Source organism: Anomalospiza imberbis, chromosome 17 (assembly GCF_031753505.1).
Source record: "Anomalospiza imberbis isolate Cuckoo-Finch-1a 21T00152 chromosome 17, ASM3175350v1, whole genome shotgun sequence".
NCBI classification, from domain to species: domain Eukaryota; kingdom Metazoa; phylum Chordata; class Aves; order Passeriformes; family Viduidae; genus Anomalospiza; species Anomalospiza imberbis.
The window spans coordinates 6,700,394-6,716,801 of record NC_089697.1 but is presented as its reverse complement, the minus strand read 5'-3'; the positions used below and the strand labels follow the sequence as shown (position 1 = coordinate 6,716,801).

Sequence of the window (16,408 nt, the reverse complement as noted above, 5' to 3'; positions counted from 1 at the left end):
ATTAAACTGACCCCGCTGCTCCTGGAACAGAGGGCAGGAGAAGGGAAACCCCTTGGAAAGCTGGGCAGCTGGGATATCCCAGAGGAAAAGGGCAGAAGAGGCCCTGCGGTGTCCCCATCTCGTCTTCACCGGGGGCCGTGGGCCAGCACCGGCCATCGGCTGCCCAGGGAAGTGGGGCCGAGGCAGGACGGGTGCTCAGCTACGTGGATGTGGCAGAAGCTCCGCTGGCTGCGAGGGGTCCTGCGGCCCCCAGGGAGCCCCCAGTAACAGCCGTGTCCTCCTTCCACGTCCCGTGTCATCCTCCAGCATACGCTGTGCAGCAGCAGCCGCGGGGCATGGGAGCAACCCCAGCGACCAGTGGGCGGTGCCCTGCGCTGCACCGCGTCCCTCACTGCCAGCGCCCGCCGGCTGCCACCGGGACCCGCGGGCCAGGGAATGGCCACGGCACTCGTGTGGGGAGGGACGTGTCAGCGCTGCGCCCGAGGGACCGCCGGGACAGGCAGTGGCTGCCAGGGCCGGTCCGGGCTGAAGCGCAGCAGGAGCGACCGCTGTGCCCGGCGGGCGGCGGAAGCCCCGCGCCTCCACATCAATGCAGCCCTCCCGGCCCGGCCGCCACCCCGCCCCGGCGCCGCCGCTCTTCAAAGGCCCTTTGGTGGCGACCGCAGCGGCCGCGCCCTGTGAGTGCCGGGAACCGCCCGCGGCGGGCGAGAGGGCGGGGCCGGCCCGCACGAAGCGGCTCCAGGGCAGCGCGGGCGGGACCGCGACCGCTCCGCACCCACCGCGGGGCGGTGCCCGCCACAAAGATGGCGCCGGGTGGGCGGGGTGACCGCCAAGCCTTTGCGCATGCTCCGCGCAATTCCCCCAAGCGCGGGCTCTGCTTCGCGCATGCGCCCCGTACCCGCGGCCCCGGCGCAAGATGGCGGCGGCGGGGCGGGCGAGGCGGAGGTGGGGCGGCGGCGGTGGCGGACGCAGCGGTGCCCGGTGCCTGCAGCCCCTGGCCTCACGCCCAGGTAAGCGGCGCAACCGCGTGGCCGCGGCCCGCCGTGCAGGAGGAGGCGGCGGGGACCGGCGGCGGCGCGCGGGCAGCGGAGGGGAGGCGGCGCAGGCCTGCGGCCGCCATCTTAGAGCGCGGCCGCTTCTGCCGCCGCGCTCCCGCCGCCGCGCCCCCGCTGTGCCCCCGCCGCGCCTGCGCGTCGCGCGGCCCCTCCCCGCGGCGCCGTAACGGGCTCCTGTCTCCGCAGCCGCCCCCGCGGGCCAGGCGCGGGACGCCCCGCTATGAGGATGCGGCCCCGGCGCGCCAGCGGCGAGCACGGAGCGACGGCCACGCGTCCCGCCAGGCAGCCCGCCACCGTAAGTACCCGCCCGGCCGGCCGCCGCCCCGCTTAGGCCGCGCCCCCGGACCGCTCCCGGCCAGACTGCAGAGTTGTCGCCGCCGCCGCCTCCTCTCCGCACTCGCTGGGCGCCCGTGGCCGCCCGCCGGCCCCGGCCCGCCGCGCCGAGGAGCTCCGTGCCGTCTTCGCCGCCGGCAGGGCAGCCCCAGGAGGGTCCCGGCCGCTTCCCCGCGCAGACACGGTGCCCCGGTCCCCAGTGCCCATGGTGCCCCGGGAGCGCTGCGCTGCTCAGCTCCGGGCCCGCCGACCGGCGCTCGGAAAGGGGATGGGTGCCGATGGGGAGGCGATGGCCTGGCTCCCAGCCTCCTGGAGCAGCCGTGGTGCTGGGATGGGGGAGAACCGCGGGGTTGTCCCGAGGGGCTGTCGCTGATCTCCTTTGTCTGCATTTGCTGTTGTCTTGTACAAAATTCTACCTCGGTGAAATGGAAACAAATGCCGGTCCTGTTTGCTGTACTTCTTTACTCTGTGTCTCCTTACCCCTCGCTGTGGTCTCTGGTTGTGCTGCTGCTCTAGGTTGTAAGCTCTCTGGGCAGGGACAGCGTTGTACTCTGTTTGTGAAGCACTGTATGCATTGCCATGGTGTATAAAAACATACCGTAATCACCATAAAATGCTTCCTCTGGATCCCTGTCACTGTCTAAGTCCCAGTGTAGTTACATAAAAGTAGAGTGGCTTCTGCCAGGATTCCTGTTAGTTTGGCTGTTTCCTTTTCCCAGACCTTAGGGGTACTTGGATTTAATACTTGTTAACACTGATCAAGTGATAAAGCTTCTTGGCTACTTCCACCATTCCAGTTTATCCATAAATGGGAGGAGGCAGAGCCAGTCACCCTATTTGACAGCTCTTTTGAGCGATGGGTGGTGAAAAACACTGGCAGGTCACTGGAGCTGGTATGTGCCATCCAGGCTGGCCAGGGCTCCGTGCCCAGCACTGTCTGTGAATCCTGACAATCATGACTTTGGGAGCTCTAGTCCCCCCGGTACACACCAGTTCACTCCAGGGTGTGCTCTGTGTGACGTGCAGGAGGCAGCAGCAGCTGCATGTGCAAGTGTAGCTTTAGTTTGAGGAGGAGGGACTAAACATCCCTCAGAGGTTCCCCGTGCTCCTGCCTCACAGCCCTGCCGTATCTGGGGACCCTGTACCCGCAGGCCGACACGAGCCTGAGCTGCTGCCACTGGCCCAGCTCACCTTGGCACCTTTTTGTGAAGTGACTGTAAGGACATGGTGGGGTTGGAGTTCAGGAGGGAGTGTGAGATTGCACAACGCTTACAAGAGGCCGTTAAAGGTCCCCAGTTGTGTCCTGCACTCTGCAGCAGGCACGGGGCGTTACCTGCTTGTTCTGGGGTGGAGACCCAAACTCCAGGTGTCCACAGTGTCCCACACCTTCCCTTGTGTACCCTGTATGGAAGGATGGAAACATCTTCCAGGGGTCTGATGGAGTCATCCTCCTCAATGCTGATGTCAGCCAATGCTGTGGGCAGCTGAGCTACTGCCCGCTCGCTCTTGACTACTGTTTGCTCCTGCCATTCTGTTCTGCTGAAATAGCCACTGGCCTTTATGCACAGGAAGCGCAGCGAAGGCTTCAAACCCCAGTGACTTAGCCCAAAAAAAATGCCAGAGTTTTTATTGAAGAGCTCCTGTACACGGCTCCTGCTGCCAGGTAGTGTGCTGCTCAGGTGAGGAGCACACTGTGCACAGTATTGTGCTGCTGCCTTGACTCTGCTGGTGTGTGCTGTTGTGTGTCTCCAAAGCCTGAAGAGAGTTAAGTGTCTGAGGTAGCTGGGAATTATGTAAAATGCCTTGTTTCCCCCCAGTTCATTGCCAATGCATTTTGGGCTGCCAGAGAAGAGCAATCTGTGGCGCTGTTTCAGAAACTTCCCCAGGGGAAGAGTGGTGACTAAGAGAGGAAAAGCCTGGCTGTTTCTCTCCAGCTGGCAACATTAAATTATGATTAAGAGGAGCTTTATTGTTCCAACAGACCTTCTTTTGCATAACTGTTGTTATGCAGATGAAAAAGGAACAAGGGCCAAAACAGCTGGCTGAGGCCCTGCTTGTGGGACTAGGACTAGGACAAGGACTAGGACTAGGACATGTTGGTCTGAGACATGCAGAGGGTAATAATTTGGGAGCTCCTGTCTCCCAGCCTGTGGTTTTCTGAACCACAGAAGTTGTTAGTGAACCTCCAGGGCTATTTTATATATCAGATTTTTTTTTTTTTTTTTAATTAAAGCCTTTTGTTGAAGTGATGTGCAGTTAAGTGCATGTGAGTTGATTTAAACTGTCTCTGAGGATAGCAGACCTGGCCAGTGGTATTGGTGTGGCAGAAGGTGGCACATAATCGCAGAGGAGCGTATGTTATTTTTTACAATCTGATGCTTCACTCTTTGGAGAAATCTAGCTGAAAAGGGAGTATTTTGAATGCTGGCCTCGAGAACACCCTGGCTAACCCCATTTAACACTGAGCATTCCTCATAGCTAGTTGTATCCAGGATAACAGGTGTTTTTCAGGGCTGAGGTGCTGTTTGTGTGTACTGGTTCAATCCCTGTTTTATTATCAGAATGAACTTGTATTGCTACACTTGAGTGTGCCAAGCAGATCTGGGACTTTTCCTGCTGTAACACTGGCTATTACTCTTGTTTTTTTCCAGTGTGGTTGCTGAGAAATGGCCAATGAGAATCACAGAAGCCCTGCGGAGGAAGCGTCTCTCATGAGTCACTCACCTGGCACCTCCAACCAGAACCAGCCCAGCTCCCCCAAACCCATGCGCCTGGTACAGGACCTGCCAGGTACCGACTCTGCCTTCGGGAATTCTGCAGGGCCCTGGCAGTGGGGAGGGGGGTGAAACAAGGCTGCCAAGGGAGGCTGGGAATGATTTCAGAGTGTGCTGTGACAGTGCTGGACACCTGCAGGGCAGGTCTGTTGTGCAGGGTGCCCCTCTCCTGACTCTCACTGTCCTCTCAGATGAGCTGGTGCAGGCTGGCTGGGAGAAGTGCTGGAGCAAGCGGGAGAACCGCCCGTACTACTTCAACCGCTTCACCAACCAATCTCTGTGGGAAATGCCTGTGCTGGGACAGCACGATGTCATAGTAAGTGCTCACTTACCTTGGGAGTGCTGTGCCAGGACTGGGGTCTTCATGGTCTGTGGGCCTCAGATTACAGACCCTGTGGGAGGGTCTTCTGTGCCTTCAGAACTCCTTGCTTGGTCCGTTGTCTGACATGATTCTGGGGAAGTGTTCCTCTGTCAGGTGATGCTGTTCCAGGAGTCATGCACCACTCAAAGAACAGTCAGCGTGGGGGATTTGTGATGAGTTTTTGTCATTAAAGTATTTTTACAAAGCATATAGACATCTAGAAGAGAATCCTTCAGCTTTGTGCAGGTGTGACTAGTGGTGTCCTTATTTCCATCCACGTGGGAGCTGGGAGCAGCGCAATGGGACGCGGCAGTGGCAGTGGGTGAGCTTGACGTGTGCCGTTGTTTGGACTCTCATAGTCAGACCCTCTGGGACTGAACGCAGCTCCAATGCCACTGGAAGGTGGGGTGGCAGATGCTTCTGTGGAGAGCAAGCAGAGGAAGAGGAGGTTCTCAGAAGAGGTTCCACCAAGCGGCAACAGTGTGAAGAAGCCCAAGGTGGGTGTGGTGCTCTGAAACAAACATGTGCAGCTTGAAACCGAGGGGGGCTGGAGAGCTCCTGGGGGTCTCCTGGGTGGTGTTCTGGTGTAGGACTTTTTGATTCACTGGCCTCCTTCTCCTTTACCTGACTCTCTGGTGCAGTAATGCATCTTATACTCACACACAGGCGGATGTCCCAGGGAACCCAGCTGCTCAGCCAGTCCCCAGCTCTCCCAGTATTCCAGGAACCTCTGTTTTGAAGGCATGGTGTGTTTCACCTGAAGACAAACAGCAGGCAGCTCTTCTACGACCAACTGAGTGAGTTGTGTCCATTTGTCTTCTGCTCCTTTCTCAGTGAAGTGTTTGAGACACGCAGGTTTCCAGATATCTTTGAGAAACCTGAGGTATAAATCACTGCCAGGAGTCTTGATAGTTTGGTTTCCTGGCTGGTGAAACAGCCCAAGGAAGCATCTTTAAAAGTAATATTTGATAATTAGCCAATGATCTGGTTATCCTGATGACATTTGCTTTTGCCACAGAGTATACTGGGACCTGGATATTCAGACAAATGCTGTGATTAAGCAGAGGGCACCATCAGAAGTACTTTCTCCACACCCCGAGGTGGAGCTGCTCCGGTCCCAGCTCATTCTCAAGCTGCGGCAGCATTACCGTGAGCTCTGTCAGCAGCGAGAAGGTGAGTTTCTGTTGGGTTCCTTTGATTTCCTTCTCAGGTCTAGTGTTGTGGTGATTTGACTTCTGTTTTATGCCTGTCTAGTCCCTATATTCTCTTTTTGTGATGGTTATACTCTGAGGCATTGTTTGTTAGTTGATTAGGCAGAACTTTGTGTGATGATCCTTATCAGAGCTACTGGGCATTTCTGTATTGTATTGATTAGACCCTTCTTCTGTGCATCTCCAGGGATTGACCCCCCAAGGGAGTCGTTTAATCGCTGGATGTTGGAGAGGAAAGTGGTTGATAAAGGGACAGATCCTCTTTTACCGAGTGACTGTGAGCCAGTAGTGTCTCCTTCCATGTTCAGAGAGATCATGAATGACATTCCCATCAGGTACTGTTCACAAACAGAGAACTTTGTTGGGATGGTTCTGGGTCAGTCTGGTCTGGTGATTTACCTGCCGCGGTTCTGCTGTGGTGCTTCCCTTCATTTGGATGCTGGTGAAGGAAAGCTGGGGAACTGAACATGTCTTCCATGCCTTTTTGAGACTCATGCATATGAATTTAACTTACCTCAGGTTATCCAGAATTAAGTTCCGAGAGGAAGCCAAGAGGCTGCTCTTCAAGTATGCTGAGGCTGCGAAACGACTGATTGAATCCAGGTGGGAGCTCTTCTCGTAGTGCCATCACGTTCAGAAAAGACAAAAGGCCTATAGGGGCTTCTCATCCTGCCTTATCCAGCATTGCATATTATTAATATTACTGAGGAAAAGCAAGGTTAGGAACATACAGAAGAAAAACAGTAGTGCTGAAGCCATCTTTAGATAATGATGTTATTTTAAAATGTAATACTGGGGAGCTGAATGTGTGTGGAGATAATGAAGTACTGGCTGTGGAATGTCCTTTGTTATCCCTGAGACAAAATCAGGAAAATTAGGAGTGCTTGGGCACTCACTGCTGTTACAGAGCAACAAGCTTAGAGTGGCATTTTGTATACAAGGTAGGGTTTTTCTGACCAGTTCTGCCACAAGAGACACAACTGAGGAAGATAGTGAGGGAGAACCTTGTGGGGGAAAGGAAAAGCTTGTAAACAGGGTAGTTTTCTCAGAGTCGCAAGCCCCTAGCAGTACTTGAAAATTAGAGGCAGTATTAAAATGGACCAGTGCCATGACAAATAAAGGCTTTGTGGGCCTCTCCTGTTGCAGAGAGGACAGCAGCCAGCTACACCAAATTTTGGAGAGAATATAGCAGTCCGCAATCATGCAAATGTCTGGAAGGCCTTTCCAGAGAACTGGAGGAGAGTGACAGCGATGGGCCTTGACAAGTGTCAGTGTCCACATTCCCCACTGATAGAAAACTTTGGAGGGGGTTAGAATATCTTGCTGTGCAGCTGTGAGTTAAATTTTGCCTCTGTTTTTGCAGGAGTGCTTCCCCAGACAGCAGGAAGGTGGTGAAATGGAATGTGGAGGACACCTTCAGCTGGCTGCGACGGGACCATTCTGCCTCCAAGGAGGACTACATGGTCAGTGTACCACTGATGTGTGGCTGGGCACAGGGAAGTGGGGAGGGGGCATGTACAGGTCCTTCTGGAGATGGCTGCCATTGCCTCCCCTCGGTGTGTGCCATGGGAGAGCAGCCTGGAGACACTGAAGACCCCTGGAGAGACAGTGGTGGCCATGTGAGAGACTCTGGTTCTCTGTTTCCTCAGGACCGCCTGGAGCACTTACGCAAACAGTGTGGGCCCCATGTGTCTGCTGCAGCCAAGGACTCTGTCGAAGGCATCTGCAGTAAAATTTACTACATATCCCTGGAATACGTCAAGCGCATCCGGGAGAAGCATCTTGCCATACTCAAGGAGAACAATATCTCTGGTATGCAGCCAGCTTTGAAGAGCTGTAGAGCTGCAGCACTGCAGTTAAAGGCCCATGGTCTGGCCTGTCCCTATTCAGAGAGTGTTACCTGTTGGGAGGGCAGCTCTGTCTCCAAAAGTCAGAAAATCTGTGTTTCAAAGTAAGAAACAGCCAGTCCAACGCAGGCCTCAGCTTTCAGTCACAGTGTCTGTGCAATGACAGACTGTCTTCCATCAGGTTCTGTGACCAGCTGTAACATCAGATACTACAAATACGTGATTAAGTAGTTTGTTAGGAGCAAGTAGCTTGTTAGGAGCAGGTCACACTGAGCGGGGCATTCGTTCATGTCACTGGACCATGCTTTTTTGCTTTGCTGCTTCATTAATTCCTGGGGAAGCTGACACCCCCTTAGTAATGCTGAGTGTTCTCCCTTTATTATCATTTGCCACATTTCTTGTGTTCTGAGTACCTTTCTGCACCACTCTGTCTCCCAGCTTGTCACTGTGCACCCTTTCTTGGCAGAGTTCGTGTTCCTTCATCTGTTCTCTGTTCTTTCTTTTGTTCACATCTGTACATCTGCCTCTAGTCAGCTTTTCCTTGCTCCATGGGGTCTGCTCCTTTCATTGCCACTGTCTGTAGTCCTTTTCCCTTTTGGGTCCTGGCTCTCCTCAGGCTCGAGGTCCCCACTGTATTTGCTATTGTTTTGATGCTTATCTTCCAACCCCGTTAAGTCAGAGATTCCTTCCAGCTGATTTATGAGCTCTCCCTGAAGCTGAGGCAACGGATAACCAGAAGGTGCAGGGAGATTCCATTGCTTCCTGCATTTTGCAGCCTGTGAATTTTTATTGTGCTTTGGATGAGTTTGGGGCAAAATGAAATAAGAAACCGTAACAACAAAAAGAGTGTTTTGTGTGTTTGGAACACTCCTCAGGACACTGGGGTGGCTGTGTGCTGTCTGCACTGGGGAATCAGCTTTGAACCTAGATAGCTGCCTACAAGATCTGTGAAGGACCACCATGGTGGTTTTTTGGGAGGACCACCCTGCTCTTCAGCCCTATATGGTTTGCTGTGTCTTTTGAGGTGGACTGAAGATTGGTCCTGAATACCCTTGGCTTCTCACAGGCTGCCTTTCTGTTCATTCTCCATAGCTGAGGTAGAAGCTCCTGAGGTCCAGGACAGGCTGGTGTACTGCTACCCCGTGAGACTGGCCATCCCCTCCCCACCACTCCCCAGCGTGGAGATGCACATGGAGAACAACGTGGCGTGTGTGCGGTACAAGGGGGAGATGGTCAAAGTGAGCCGCAACTACTTCAGCAAGCTGGTAAGGGCTGGGCACTGACTCTGCTGCCCCTCGGGGCAGGGTCGTCTCCCGGGCAGGGCTGGGCAGAGGCTGGCCAACTGACCCTGCAGGGCTGTCAGACCCTGCCATGGCCATGAGGACAGCTACTCTCACCTCAGCTGTGGTCAAGTTCTGCTGGGAGTATTTCCCAGGTGTTGGGTATGTGCTCTGAATAAGTGTTGTGCTGCCAGAACATTGTACTCAAACCAAAGCAATCCTTGCTGAGAGACACGTGCTGCTGTGGTGGTTCATTCATTTCATGTTAGTGACAAGCTGGTGGCTCATGCAGTGACAGCAGATGTGCTGACAGCTCCCTGCAGAGCCCACCTGCTCCTCAGCCTCCCTCTCCCTGTCACAGTGTGCATGTATCACCATAGCTTAGCTGTTCCTGATGTCTTCAATGGCTTGGCTTTCTCTTCCAGTGGCTTCTTTATCGGTACAGCTGCATTGACGACTCAGGCTTTGAAAAGTTCCTGCCCAGGGTTTGGTGCCTTCTCCGTCGATACCAGGTACAGATGTACATCAGAAAGCCTCGGCAGCACTGGGAACTTGTCTTTGCTCTGGGAAAGGGTCACAGCTTTGGGAGTCTGGAGCAACACGGGGTTTAAACTGGGTCTGTAGTCTGCTTATGCTGTGCTGAGGTAGGACTGTGGACTGGGGAGCAGTTGTGGTCTTGACAGGAGACCTCAGTGTGGGTAAAGATCTTCGTGAAGGAAACCTTCAGTAGCTCTTGACTCTGAGGGGCAGCTGAAGGGTCACTTGGATATAAGAGGGAAGTGATGGTTTTGTGGGGTCAGAGTTGGATAAAATCTCTAAAGAGCATTCTTGGGTATATACAGGGACCTACACGAATTTGAGAAAGGACGAGGGGGCCCTGCATACCTAGAGGAGTGGGTGCATGGACATGTGGCCCTGGGTACGTGGTCAGTGAAGGGAACAGCAGGAACAGCGAGTGCTGGCACGGCTCACCAGGGTTTGCTCTCCTCAGATGATGTTCGGTGTGGGGCTGTATGAAGGGACTGGTCTGCAAGGGGCACTTCCCGTGCACATCTTTGAAGCCCTCCACAAGCTCTTTGGAGTGAGTTTTGAATGCTTTGCCTCGCCCCTGAATTGCTATTTTAAACAGTACTGTTCAGCCTTCTTGGACACAGACGGGTATTTTGGATCCAGGGGGTGAGTATTACGTTCCCTTGCTCTGTGTGGGTGTGAGTGCGTGCCCGTGAGATGACTCAGGACGAGCTGATGGGGATCTTTGCCTCTTTCTCCAGCCCGTGCCTGGATTTCTTCCCTATAAGTGGTTCTTTTGAGGCAAATCCTCCGTTCTGTGAGGAGCTGATGGATGCCATGGTCTCTCACTTTGAGGTATGTCTGCTCACCAGTGGGGTTGTTTGGGATGGAGCTGTGCTGTCCATCCTCTGCTGCCCGCCACTCCTGCGCCCTGAGGGGCAGAGGACAGTGACAGCTGGGCACCGCTCTTGAAGCAGAAGCATTTCCTTTCTGTAGGACAAATTAAACACGTCATTGCTCAGTCAGTGCTGAGATTGTTCCTTTTCTTCTTGCACTAGAAACTGCTGGAGAGCTCCAGCGAGCCGCTCTCCTTCATTGTCTTCATCCCTGAGTGGCGGGACCCCCCCACGCCAGCCCTGACGCGCATGGAGCAGAGCAAGTTCAAGCGACACCAGCTCATCCTGCCGGCCTTCGATCACGAGTACCGCAGCGGGTCCCAGCATGTCTGCAAAAAGTAGGCTTTGTTCTCGGATCCTTTGGGAACACAGCTCTGAAGCTGTGTGACAGAAATATCCTCTTCCAAGCTGAAATCAGTGGGAAGCAGGGAGCAGGCAAGGACAAGCGCAGCGCATCATCACTTTGGGTGTTTAGGATGGGCAGACACCATGGTGAATTCAACGTCTGTTTAATGACTGCTAACTTTAGCTTGGGAGAGGTGTACGCCTTGGGCATGAGTCCAGCTGGAACAGGTCACACCTGTGGCACTGATCTGTGCCTCGGCCAGTCCTCAGGCCCAGTAGCTGCTTGTGCTTCAGCAGCTGGCTGTCACTGGGGGAGCAGAGGCAAGGGGCAGTGGGGGTTTGGTCCCCAGTGGGGCAGGCTGGTCTCTGCTCTGCTGCTGAGGCAACAAGTGTGAGCAGCAGCTTGTTTAAGCAACAGGTGCCTGAACACTGAAGTTCTTACCTGCTTAGGACTGGTGCCTCACTGTGCTGAGTCCCCTCTGCAGGGACAGGCAGGTTCCAGCACATGTGTGTACTGGTAGGGAGCAGTGGGACTCTGCAGCATCAGTGTTTCCTCCCTCTGGAAGCTCAGGAGCCTCTACTACTGTACTCAGAACTGCCCGAGGCTGCACTGTGCCTCCCTTCTGCTCAGAATAATGAGAGAAAAGATGGACAAATACTTGTCCTAGTGAAGGCAGTAAGAGGAGGAGGGCTTTGGGGGGACCCAGGGGAGGTGCTGATGCCTGTGCTCTTCCCTTGCAGGGAGGAGATGTACTACAAGGCTGTGCACAACACAGCCGTCCTCTTCCTGCAGAACAGCGCCGGCTTTGCCAAGTGGGAGCCCACGCCGGAGCGGCTGCAGGAGCTCGTTGCAGCCTACAAGCATTCGGGCCGAACCCTCAGCTCCTCGTCTTCCTCCTCCTCGTCCTCATCCTCCTCCTCCTCCTCCACAGTGGACAAAGAGCGGGAGCTGGGCCGAGAGCAGAGCAGCAGCCGTGAGACTAATCCCAACTAAGGCAGAGGTGCGAGGCAGCAGGGGAGGTGCCGGTGGCCCCGGGGGAGGCTGGCCGGGGCAGCAGAGACTGCTGGCTGCGCAGCACCGGCCCGGGACTCCTGCGCAGCAGCTCCACGGCACCTGCTCTCCTCTGCGAACTGCACGCCAGCCCCCAGGAGCCGGGAGCGTCCGGCGGCCAGTGGGAGAGGAGGCTCAGCCACAGCCCTCACTAGGGGCAAGGGAGCCCAGTGTGGCGCGGCAGGAGGAGCCGGCAGCTCCGCGACGCCGGAGCGCCGAGGGAAGGGACAGCCAGAGCTGGGACGCGCGCGTGGGCAGGCAGAAGGACGGTGGAACAGATGGAGGGACGGATGGCAAGCGCGAGTGCTGGGCGCTGAGCGCCGCGGCCGGAGGGGCCCCGGCAGGAGAGGGACGGGCAGAGCCCGGGGGCTCCTGCGGCCGGACTGGCCCCAGCACGGCTCCGTGTCCATAGTGTAAATAGTTCTGTCTGTGGCACCCACGCTCCTTGTGGGGCTGCTCCCATCGCATCTGTGTTTCTTTCTCATGTGTGAGTCCTGTGTTCGCTGACATTGTGTCCTGGAGAGGGGAGGAGCAGAGGAGACGAGTTTCTTTGGTGTGTAAAGATGTCTTTGCAGCTATTTTGTAGTCATTGTGGTTTTTATGCGGAGCCTTCGGGCTTTATTTAACCTCCTTGGGTTTTGTTTTGTAAGGATTAATTTAACACCGCTAACCATTTTATTACTTTTATCAAGAAGAGCAAAATCTATTTTTGATTTCTGTTTCCTAGTTCTTAGGAACATTAAAACCAGCATACAGCTCTGCTTGTGTCCATGACTTGCTTGCTTTGGTGTCTGGGGTCTGTGCTCACCCCTGCCTGGTCTCTGCTTGGGTGGAAGGTAGAAAAATGTTGGGGTTTGGTTTTTCAGAACTATCTGGTATCTGCCTTGTTCCAGGCAGCCCTGCCCTCCTGGTGAGTTTTGTTTCCTAATGACCAGTCTGAGCCCCTGAAGCAGCCTGGTGACCACACTGTTTCAGTGAGGTTTTGGTGCGCTCCTCTTGGAGAAGTGCAGGAAAGTGCACTGCCTTTGGACTCGTTGGGGCAGGCAGCACAGCCAACCTCTCCTGTGGTGTGCCTCAGCACTGCTGGTGCTGTACCAGTGTCAGTGCCACGGCACTGCTGGTGCCATTGCCACCCTGAAGTGGGCAGGAATAGCCCAGCACCAGATCCTGCCCCCCAGCACCAGATCCTGCCCACTCCAGACACTTCAAAGCTCTCCAGAGATGCTTTTGATTGTGGCAAGATCATTGATGTCCTTTAATGTCAGCTGTGAATGTGGCAATTCATAAAGCCTTTTTTCCCCCGTTAATCATTGTTTTTGACCCAAGACCACCTGCTCCTGAGGCACAGGTGAGCAGAGATGTGCTGATGCTGGGAGTGTCCCTAACCCACTCCTTGGTCAGTCAGTGCACACTGAGCCCTTTGCCTGCTCCCTCAGGTGAGGGACAGTTACCTGGTTAAGTATCCGGTGGCTGTGGTCTCACAGGGGACGTGTAAGTGACATCAGTGGTCAGAAGCCTGGTGGTGTGGGCTGCTTCTCCAGTCTCCTTTATCCTGACAGAGCAAGAGATGGTCGATGGGGCACTTCAGGTTGACACTGGGGGCATTGCAAGGGCAGATGACCAGGACTAGGTCAATCTGCAAGGGGCTGTGGTGTGAGGGGCAGCTGTGGGAGAGTTGGGAGCAGTGGGTGCTACGGGCAGGACTGGGGGGAATGAGGCACACCAGGAGCTGGAGCCCTCGCATTAAAGGTCCATCAGGCTGTACTAAACCTGGACGATTTGAACGAAAAGGCCCTCACTACCACTGTCCCTGTGGGCAGTGCTGCCACTCTCCTGTCTGCAGGGAAGGAGGGGATCCCTGAGTGCTTTTGCTCCCCTGGGGCTGCTGGGAACGCCTTGTAAGGGCAGCAGCTGGGGGTGGATATGACTGGGATGAGAAACAACCTGCAGTGTAGGATGTGCAGGGGGCTTGAACCCAGCCTGAACCTGTCAAGTGCTGTGTCCCCCGAGTGTCCCCGACTCGACTGCCCGGGGATGCTGAACCCCAAGCGCCGCTACCGCAGGCCCCACGCCGGGAAGGAGCATCCTCAGGGCTGACCGCGAGCGGGGAACCCTGGAGTACCGGGAGCCGCACCGATCCCGCACCAAACCCCGCACCGCCCGCTGCATCGACCCCTGCGCCTACCCCTCAGCAGCCGGCGGGGCCCGCTTCTGCAAGAGGGGGCTCCGCAGGGCTCCAGCACAGCCCGTCCGAGCTCCCGCTCCGTTCCCCGCTCCCCGTTACCGGGCCAACGCCGCGGCGCTGCCGGCGGCCCCTGCGCCGTGCTCGCCCCCGCAGCGCGGCGGGCAGCGCCCCGCGCCTCCCCCCATGGGGCTGCCGGGCCCTCGCCCGCCGCCGCGGAGCCCACCCGTGCCACCGAGCCCGCCGGCGGCGGGGAGCGACCCGCCGCCGTGTCCCCGCCGGGAGCTGCGGCGCGGAGCGCAGGTACGGGAGAGGATGCGGTGCGGACCGGGAGCGGGGGCGGGGAGTACGGGCCGAGAGCTGCTCGCCCGGGGAGCGGGGTGCGGGGTGGGGGGGTCCCCGCCGCCGGCAGAGCCGGTGTTCGGAGTCGTCCTGGGGCCCCAGGGAACCCGCACGCACCGTGAGGGCCGAAGATGCGTCCGGGAGCTGCCCTTCCGCTGGTGCCGGCCCCTGGAAGCGATTTTTTCCCTGCAAAGCAGGGGCCGGGATGACGGCGAGTCCCAGCGCCGGTGGCACCGGGCGGGGGTTGGAGTCGAGGCCGGGGAGGGGACTGTCGCCACCATTCTGCTCTCACTGCCCCGCTCTCCCACCGAGCCGCCGGGTCTGAGCGGGACAATGACCATGGGATGCAGCGGAGCTGGGACCCCACGCGTGGGAGGCAGCGGGCGCGGGGCCTGCCCTCAGCCCTGGCTGACAGCGGTGCCCCCTCCCTGCAGCCCGGGCAGCCTCCGGCAGCCCACCAGGAGCATGGCCCAGCCAGAGAGCAAACTGGTGTCGCCGCCGGCGGCACCCTCATCCCCCGAGCTGGAGTGCCACATCTGCTACAGCCGCTTCGACGCCCGTGCCCGCAGGCCCAAGCTGCTCCGCTGTGGCCACCGCCTCTGTGCCCGCTGCCTGCGTAGGATTGTTCCCCCGGGGGACAATTCAACCCCCCAGCTTCGTTGCCCCTTCTGCCGCCAGCACAGCCCAGTGCCGGGCGGGGACGTGCAGCAGCTGCAGGATGACGGTGAGGCACTGGCGCTGCTGACAGGCCGTGAACGGGCCAAAAAACGGGGTCCACCCCTATCTCCTGAGGTACTCCTTTGCCCCAGCGTGCTGGAGCCCACATCCAGCCCCGACTGCCTGGTTGTCACCATCCTGGAGGTGCCAGAGGATGTAGCCCCACCAGAGAGCCTGGGCAGGCTGGAGGTGGTGCGGCTGTACCGCCCCACGAGCCTGGGTGCTCTGCCCTGCCACGGCCCTGGGCAGAAATGGCGCTCCTGGGGGTGGCAAGCCATCCCCCGCTTCATTCTGGGTGTGCTCTGCCTCCTCTACTTCAGCTCCCTGCCCTTCGGCATCTACCTCCTGCTCATCGAGCACCACAGCCTGGGCATCATCCTGGTCAGTCTTGTGCCCTCCACCCTCCTTCTCTGCATTGTCTACAGCCTCTGCCAGTGCCTGTGCCTGGAGGTCTTTGGGTTCCCCCACTCCTGACCCTGCAGAGCCAACCCCTGTGCCTGAGCCAGGCAGGATTTGGGTTCCTTGGGGCATTGTCCCTTGAGGTACATATGTCCTCTGACCCACAGCATGCTCCACCTGGACCATGGGGAGAAGCTCAGTGCCTGGTGCCTTCCCATGCAGAGCAGCACTGTCTTTTCCATGTGGGTGCTCACACTGGCTGGAGTGGCTGCAGGAGCTCATTGCAGCCTACAAGCATTTGGGCCAGACCTCAGCTCGTCCTCCTCCTCCTCCACAGCAGACAAAGAGCAGGAGCCAGGATGACACTAATCCCGACTGAGGAATCGCGAGTGCTGGGCGCTGAGCGCCGCGGCCGGAGGGGCCCCGGCAGGAGAGGGACGGGCAGAGCCCGGGGGCTCCTGCGGCCGGACTGGCCCCAGCACGGCTCCGTGTCCATAGTGTAAATAGTTCTGTCTGTGGCACCCACGCTCCTCGTGGGGCTGCTCCCATCGCATCTGTGTTTCTTTCTCATGTGTGAGTCTCGTGTTCGCTGACATTGTGTCCCAGAGGGGAGGAGTGGAGGAGTTTCTTTGGTGTGTAAAGATGTCTTTGCAGCTATTTTGTAGTCATTGTGGGGTTTTTTTGCAGAGCCTCCGGTCTCTATTTAACCTCCTTGGGTTTTGTTTTGTAAGGATTAATTTAATACTGCTAACCATTTTATTACTTTTATCAAGAAGGGCAAAGTCTAATTTTAATCTGCCTTGGACCTGCCCTGCTCCACAGGGGCTGCTCGCTGCAGCGCTGGCAGTGAAGTTACCCTACCATCTCTGCTGGCACCCCTGCATCCCTACCACCATCCCCACCAGAATCCCCACCACACACAGGCAACACCAGGAGACCCAAGACAGAGTCACATTTATTTCTGTGTTGTGTCCCTCCCCACCCGCATCTCCCACTCTCCTTGGCGAGGCAGCTGCTGGGTCCCATGGCTGTCTCTCCTGTCATGCCCCTGGGGACAGGACATGACTGTCCCAGCCCTATACCTGCTCCAGCACCACTGGCACCC

At 57.1% G+C, this 16,408-nt stretch overlaps 3 protein-coding genes across 4 annotated transcripts in view; 2 read left to right on the top strand and 1 right to left on the bottom strand.

Moving 5' to 3' along the window:
* Positions 1–16,408, bottom strand: part of PLTP (phospholipid transfer protein) — a 29,746-nt gene that overhangs the window by 5,252 nt on the left and 8,086 nt on the right. The window lies entirely within an intron of this gene.
* On the top strand, positions 833–12,424 carry PCIF1 (phosphorylated CTD interacting factor 1). 2 transcript variants are annotated; one of them, XM_068207663.1, is made up of 17 exons: positions 840–1,010; positions 1,242–1,350; positions 4,040–4,178; positions 4,354–4,478; positions 4,883–5,020; positions 5,190–5,320; positions 5,542–5,696; positions 5,922–6,069; positions 6,254–6,337; positions 7,098–7,197; positions 7,384–7,546; positions 8,674–8,846; positions 9,287–9,373; positions 9,853–10,037; positions 10,133–10,226; positions 10,430–10,605; positions 11,354–12,424. In XM_068207663.1, exons 3-17 carry the CDS (start codon positions 4,055–4,057, stop codon positions 11,604–11,606), a joined length of 2,136 nt encoding a protein of 711 aa, XP_068063764.1. In that variant the 5' UTR covers positions 840–1,010; positions 1,242–1,350; positions 4,040–4,054; the 3' UTR covers positions 11,607–12,424. The 2 variants fall into 2 exon arrangements, with proteins under 2 accessions (XP_068063765.1, XP_068063764.1); XM_068207664.1 differs by lacking the exon at positions 1,242–1,350 and having other exon boundaries at positions 833–1,010.
* LOC137484094 (E3 ubiquitin-protein ligase RNF182-like) lies at positions 14,506–15,960 on the top strand. Its single transcript, XM_068207676.1, has one exon. The coding sequence runs from the start codon at positions 14,521–14,523 to the stop codon at positions 15,376–15,378; it is 858 nt and encodes a 285-aa protein (XP_068063777.1). The 5' UTR covers positions 14,506–14,520; the 3' UTR covers positions 15,379–15,960.

Bases quoted from the DNA above. Each gene is read 5' to 3' on its own strand.
- LOC137484094 (XM_068207676.1), top strand. From the start codon at position 14,521: ATGACCATGGGATGCAGCGGAGCTGGGACCCCACGCGTGGGAGGCAGC.
- PCIF1 (XM_068207664.1), top strand. From the start codon at position 4,055: ATGGCCAATGAGAATCACAGAAGCCCTGCGGAGGAAGCGTCTCTCATG. The intron at 5,021-5,189 runs GTGGGTGTGGTG...ACTCACACACAG, and splicing joins ACAGTGTGAAGAAGCCCAAG to GCGGATGTCCCAGGGAACCC. The intron at 7,198-7,383 runs GTCAGTGTACCA...CTGTTTCCTCAG, and splicing joins CCTCCAAGGAGGACTACATG to GACCGCCTGGAGCACTTACG.